Below are 7,051 nucleotides of genomic sequence, written 5' to 3'. Positions count from 1 at the left end.
TCCTTAATTTCTCTTTCTTCTGTCTTGTTGTTGGTGTAGAGAAATGCAACTGATTTCTGTGCATTGATTTTATATCCTGACACTCTACTGAATTCCTGTACAAGTTCTAGCAGTTTTGGAGTGGAGTCTTTTGGGTTTTCCACATATAGTATCATATCATCTGCGAAGAGTGATAGTTTGACTTCTTCTTTGCCGATTTGGATGCCTTTAATTTCCTGTTGTTGTCTGATTGCTGAGGCTAGGACTTCTAGTACTATGTTGAACAGCAGTGGTGATAATGGACATCCCTGCCATGTTCCTGACCTTAGCGGAAAAGCTTTCAGTTTTTCTCCATTGAGAATGATATTTGCGGTGGTTTTTTCATAGATGGCTTTGATAATATTGAGGTATGTGCCCTCTATCTCTACACTTTGAAGAGTTTTGATCAGGAAGGGATGCTGTACTTTGTCAAATGCTTTTTCAGCAGGGCAACCAGTTTTATACAGTAGTCTCTAATTGGACTTGTGATGTGCTTTGGAATCTCACAGGCTCATGGTGTTAACCATATGATACAACTTTACATAACATCTTATGTGTCTTTGCATCTATTTCAGAACCATGTGTCTTGGATGTGGTTGGTCCCTCACTTGTGAGGTAGGTGATTCTTGGAGAGGAAAACTAGAGTAGAAGAAGAGAAAGATAGAGTAAGAAAGAAAAAAAAAAAGATGGAGAATTAAAAAAAAAAGTCAGGAAAGAGGTTCATGTGATTTGAAGCCATTCGGTCAGTTATGCATGCTTCAGGTGTCAGACACATCACGCATTGAGCTGACCTCAGTCAGCAGATTTTCATGCCTCTTCCAATTCCTTTCAGTCACTTGAGTCTACTGGGGCTGCATTTGAAATTTCTAGCTCACTGACAGAATCCTTCTGCAGGCATTTATAAGTGGGTGTGGTGTTAGTGCCCCTGGGGCAACCCCCACAACAGAGTTGGAAGTTAGTAGATAAATGTCCCAGCCTAGGCAGCTAGGCAGCTTCTGGTGGAATGCTTTTGAGGTAAGTTCCACAAGATTTCTCAGAGGCTCCCTAGAGGAAATGTGTACCAGTTGTCTATAGTAGTGATTTACTCATTAACTCATTTATTGGCATCTTTCCTCTCCCTGACTCATTTTCCCCACTTCCTTGCCTGTTCTTTCTGAGTTAACCTCTCAAACTATCCACACTCAATTATTATGTCAGGTTCTGCTTTGGAGGCAACACAAACCAAGACACCTGGTTTATTTTAAATCACAGGTAAGTAATTTACCACTCAAAGAGATAAATGTAATCTAAATATTAAAATACAAAAACATGGAATAGAGTTTTTAAAGGAAATAAACAATTTGGAGATACCAAGAAAACGCAACAAAATTATTTATTTGTGTTATATACATCTGTTTAAAAATAATGCTGAGATTCTGCAGAAACTAATTTAGTATCTATGGGAAGATAAAAAAGAACTGAATTCTTGCATTAAGGTCTTTAAAATTCTCTTGCATTTGTATTCTGACTCTGGCTTATTAAAGGGGTCTGTGCTCCATTAACATACACATGCGCTTACAATATAAACAGCTTAACTAGACATCTGTGTTGACTACATACAAGAGGCAGTTAACTTTTAGCCTTGTTTCTGTTCAACGATCTTGATATTTTAGTCTGCTGGCCAGATGAAACAAGATTGGTTTTTTTGGTACCAGATGTGTCACAGTTTGGGTTTGTATTTTGCAGGTGTTCCCCCCAGCTGGGAGGATGGAAATGTGCCATCTTTCTGAGATGATGATTCGGGATAGAAATATAAGTCTGTTAAAAATAATTCAACATATTAATGGAAGGTTTTGTCCCTTGTGGGCTTCTTATGCATACCATATGAGCAGACCAGCAGCTGTTCTATATTTTAAAAGAAGAGTTAGAAAGTTAGAACCATACACGGCTATTCAAAACATAAGCAACATCTTGGAGTCATGGAAACAGGATTCAACAATAAACTTGTATTTGTGAAGCTTCCCAAAAATAATAATCCCACTGGGATGTGTTCAGGTGGTCTTAGGATACTGAACAATCTTCCTATTTCCATCATTTGGCTTCACTAAAACATCTCCCTTGTAGAGGCAAAGTGGTAGAGATGACTTTATTTATTCGATATGGGGATTGGTTTCCAACTGATTTCTACCCTTCAATATTTATATTTTTAAATTACAGTTTTATTTATTTATTTTTTAATTTATTTTTTTTAATAAACATATAATGTATTATTAGCCCCAGGGGTACAGGTCTGTGAATCGCCAGGTTTACACACTTCACAGCACTCACCATAGTACATACCCCTCCCCAATGTCCATAACCCCACCACCCTCTCCCTACCGCCCCCCCACAACCCTCAGTTTGTTTTGTGAGATTAAGAGTCTCTTATAGTTTGTCTCCCTCCCGATCCCATCTTGTTTCATTAAATTACAATTTTTAAAGCCCTACTTACTTTGCCATTTTTATTTAAACACAGTGTGAACAAACTAAAAGCCCCACCGAGGACTGAGTTGTTAATAAAACGAGGCATCTTATCTTACTCTGGGTGATGATGTTCATTTTTTGTTCCTTCAAAAATCACCTAATGTTAGAAGACACCTTAGAGTGCATTCATCAAAACCCATGCCCACTTCTCAGGTGAGGTAACTGAAGGCCACAGAGATTAAGTGGCTTGATCAAGGTCACAGAACCAGATAATGGGAAATCCACAAACAGAATGCCTAGCTATTTGTCAATAAAGTGTTTACTTTAAACCGTGAAAAAAAAAATCCCCTATTGAATATTAACCAATGTCAAGGAATGGCAATAATCTACACAAAAACCCCTAACTTTATACTAATCCTATGGAAGGAAGGACTCTGCAAGTGTTTAGGCCCAGCTTCTGAACCAGGAGAGTGTTAGCCTCACTCCCTCTTCACCACTGTTGCTCTCAAAGCTCCCCCAGGCAGAGAGCTACATCTGGATCTTTAGTAATAGACTTTTTCTTTTGGGAATTGCTGTCCTCTCCAGTATAGTAAGGTCGACATGATTGGTCCTTGACTTTGAATTCCTAGAGTTTAGGAGTATTTCGTGTAACACGATGACTTCTTCATCTATGGAGTTTTTAAAGAGAACAAATCAGCTAAAGTTTAAGAAAGTAAATGAGAATCAGGTTGGCATCTGTGTTATTTCAACACAATTGCACGTAACAGCAGTGGTGACAACTGGTCACAGTAATCAGCAAAGCTGGTCCACGATTTGGGGTGGACACTTTGCAGGAAAGAAAGCGATTGCTTGTTGGTGTTGAAATTTGGAGTATGGCCAATGAAAAGAACTTAATCTAAATCAGAAGAACTGCATTCTAGGCAGAGCACTGTTGCCTAACAAACTGTGACCTTGAGCAAGTCTTAAAAATAAAATGACCTGACTAGGTGGCATTTGAATTTAGAATCCTGTTATTGTTATTGTTATTGTTATTAAAAAGAAGTGCACGTAATAAGAGGTTTTATGTTTAGAGGGAGTGGAGATAGCAAGTTGTTAAAGAAATCAGTTAAGAGGGAAGTTTTGCAGCTGAAGGGAACTCATGGGGGGGGCAGTCTTAATAACCAAGAGGCCTTTCCTAATCACTGTCAGAATGGAACTGTCCAGTTATAGAGCGCGGAAGCTTCTGAGCCCAGGAATGGTTAACAGAATGGTGAAGTGATGGAAATGATCAGTTGTGTCTTTATTACTGAAACTTACTAAGAATATACATATTTCCGGGGAAGCATGTTTGGAAGTGTGGGAACCCGTGGCTGGACTTTTTTCACTGGTGAAACAAGGCAAAATGACTTTTCATTTAACATGAGTATTTCTGTTTCAGTATCAGTGAAAAGGAGCAAAAACATGCATAATTTAACAGACCGAATAGCAAAAAAATTATTTTGAATTGTAATTTAAAAATTTATAGCTAGGGTGTCTGGGTGGCTCAATTGGTTAAGCAACTGCCTTAGGTCCAGGTCATGATCCCGGAGTCCTGGGATGGAGTCCCACATTGGGCTCCTAGCACCATGGAGAGTCTGCTTCTCCCTCTGACCTTCTCCCCTCTCAGGCTCTCTCTCACTTTCTCTCTCTCAAATAAATAAATAAAATCTTTTTTAAAAAAAGTAAAAAAAAATTATAGCTAAATTGGTCGTTGGCCCCAATTAATGAAGCCACAGTGTAAAGATCTATTTTGGGGAAGGCACTATGAATTTTCTCTTCTACCAATGTCCAGTGCTCCCAATAGTTACTGGACACAAGGAGTGCTCAGATGCTTTAAAAAATTTGGCAAATTGAGGTAACTTATCTGTCAGTGCAGCCCAGGGGTAGGGATTAGTTACAGTTGTTAAATCTGGAAAAGCTCCTTTCAATATCTCAGTTTTATGGATAAAGAAAGCTAAGTCTTACAAGTGGTTAATGTTAGAACTGGTTCTTTTATAATACATCACGCTCTTAAACGTTGGAAAGGATTACTATAGAAGTTGCTCAATAAATGTTTGCCTCTGAATAATAATGATTCTGGGATGTATTTGTCTTGTAATTCCCATCTATGAGAGCTGGTTTAAATCAGTGATTCTCATTGAGAAGGGGAGGAGGGAGTCATGTGTAGTTCGAAAACAAAGCAGGTCTTTGTCTTACTGGTTTGGTTTGTTTTTAGTGAAGATGTTTACTTTATTTTGAATTTCAAATTACATTAAAAAGAGAACAGGAGATTTTTCTGTTTACTGAGGATGGTTGTACCTGTAAGGGAAATCATGTGTTAGCTTTCCAAATCTCTTTCCAGGATTTTGCTTCTGAGAATGAAAAATATTTTTTTTCACTAGCTAGTTTTTTTTTTTTTTTTTTTAGTTAAAAATGAAACTAAAAATGGGTGATTTAGGTTGTGAAATTAGTGGATGAGTCATCTAAGAATCAGTTTCCTTTTTGTACCTAAGACAAAAAGGAATTACAGGTGGAAAGAACATATCAGCTTCTGTTCCTCAGCTGATGAATGTGAAACAGGGAAACTGAAGGACTCCATAAAAATCTGCTCTTTGCTTCTTTTCCTGGTTTTATTCATGCTAGGACCTGTATCCCCACTTTACACATGCCTTAGAATGCAAATAGTGTATGTCCTCCTTGTAAGGAATAAGGAGTTAACGATTCCTTTAGAATAGAGAACATCTAAAGAAGGACCAAAGCCATCATAAGCATATTTTAAACCAACATTGGAGCTAGACATCTTGATGCCATGACCCCCTGCTTCCAAGGAATAACATCTAAGTCCTTGTCTTTGTTCTAACTGGTTTCTGGATGCCTAAGAGGACACATACACCAAACCAAAATCCTCACCAAAAACCTCCAAACCCCAAGCAAAGACCAGACTCCCACCTTTCCTTTCTGAGTCTCCCAGACACTCCATCTGTATCTGCTCTATGTTTTCAGTAAACTCTGCTCTCACTCCCTGCTGGCTCACTGCAAGGACCCTCTTGGCTTGTCTTATGGGACCCCATTCTGGCTCCTTGGACCTGGCCTGCCAGCATCAAAAGGATAAAATGTGGTATGTCTACACTATGGAATATTATTTAGTCATAAAAAGGAATGAAGTACTGATATATGCTACAATATGGTTGTAGCACCTCTTGTATGACTCTGTTTATATGAAGTGTCCAGAAAGACAAATTCAAAGACAGAAACTAGATTAGTGGTAACTCCTGCTACTTTGTGGGTTGGGGAATGAGACGTTACTGCTAATGAATATGGGGTGTATAATGGGTATAGGACTAGATAGTGCTGATATTTGCATAACATCGTAATATACTAAATGTCACTTAATTGTACACTTTTAAATGAATTGTATTGTGTACTTTACAATTCATAAGGGAATCGCATCAGTGACATTTCACTGTATCAACCCTTCCGATCTATGATTTGTGAACAGGGCTAGGCTTTGGGATGAAAGTGCAGCCATTTTGCCTATAGTTAATGCTTTCTTTTAGTTTCTTTCCTTTTTATGATTTCTTTATTTATTTTAGAGAGGGAGGAAGGGCAGAGGGAGACAGTCTTAAACAGACTCTATGCTGAGCAGGGAGCCCAACATGGGAATTAATTTCACAACATGGGACTGAGATCATGACCTGAGCTGAAACCAAGAGTTGGATGCTTAACCGACTGCCCCAGGCAGGTGCCCCTGCAGTTAATGATTTCTGTATCTATCTATCTAATTATTTTATTATTATTATAAAAATGCAGTTTAAAAATTCTTATATTTTATAACATGTTTTATATATTAATTACATAACATAGAAATAATTTATATATTTACATATTTACATAACATATAACATCAAATATATTATTCCATAATGTATAGGATATAATTATATAATAGTAATATGTAATTCTACAATATTATATGAATGCTTAGAGGTGGGAGTGGAGGGCCAGGGCTTATATATAAATATTTCAGAGAAATTTCTGTTTCTTCTTCTGTAATCCTTTGCAGAGTTACAGATAAGAAACTGTCTTCTTACTTAAAAGTGAAAGTTAGAAGGTCTTAGACTTTCTTTTTAAACTCTCTCCATTCCCATCACTGATTTGAGAACTGTGTCTATCTGTAGAAAAATCAATAGACTGATTAAAAACAGAAAAGTTTAGTTCAAGCCTTAATTTACCTGGACTGCAAGTACTCTTGTGGACGGAGTGACGGGAATGCCCTCACCAGCCCTGCTGCGTTGAGGTTGCTGTTCATTCTGCTTCTTTGTATGGCTCTTGGCCATATCTGTTCTCTCATCTCTGTTTCTATGCCCCTTTAACAAAAGCCCATCCCCTGTTCACGTAAATTTGTGTTTTGTTTCTTGATTTCTTGGTGAACTTACTTTTTGACAACTTCTGCACATTTAGTCAACACTTTGAGAAACACCTGTTTCAGGGCTGAGCTTGCCTGGGTGTCAGAGGTTACTCATATGTGTTTTGAAACCGGATGTAAGAGAAAATTGGCTGCACCCTTCTTGTGGCATGATTTTAGCAGTCTTTC

The 7,051-nt window shown here is 37.9% G+C and overlaps 1 protein-coding gene across 1 annotated transcript in view; it reads right to left on the bottom strand.

Annotated features, from left to right (window-relative positions):
* Positions 1-6,566: 6,566 nt before the first annotated feature.
* EFEMP1 (EGF containing fibulin extracellular matrix protein 1) overlaps positions 6,567-7,051 on the bottom strand; it is a 59,691-nt gene continuing 59,206 nt past the window's right edge. Inside the window, exon 11 of the mRNA XM_032877729.1 lies at positions 6,567-6,629. Within this exon, the coding sequence (XP_032733620.1) occupies positions 6,585-6,629 (45 nt within the window). The 3' untranslated portion in view covers positions 6,567-6,584. The remainder of the gene's footprint in view (positions 6,630-7,051) is intronic.

The sequence above is a fragment of the Lontra canadensis genome, unplaced genomic scaffold (genome assembly GCF_010015895.1).
Source record: "Lontra canadensis isolate GAN:19392208 unplaced genomic scaffold, GSC_riverotter_1.0 scaffold61, whole genome shotgun sequence".
NCBI lineage: Eukaryota > Metazoa > Chordata > Mammalia > Carnivora > Mustelidae > Lontra > Lontra canadensis.
Note: the sequence above shows the minus strand (reverse complement) of the source record. Positions and strands in the feature narration are given on the sequence as shown.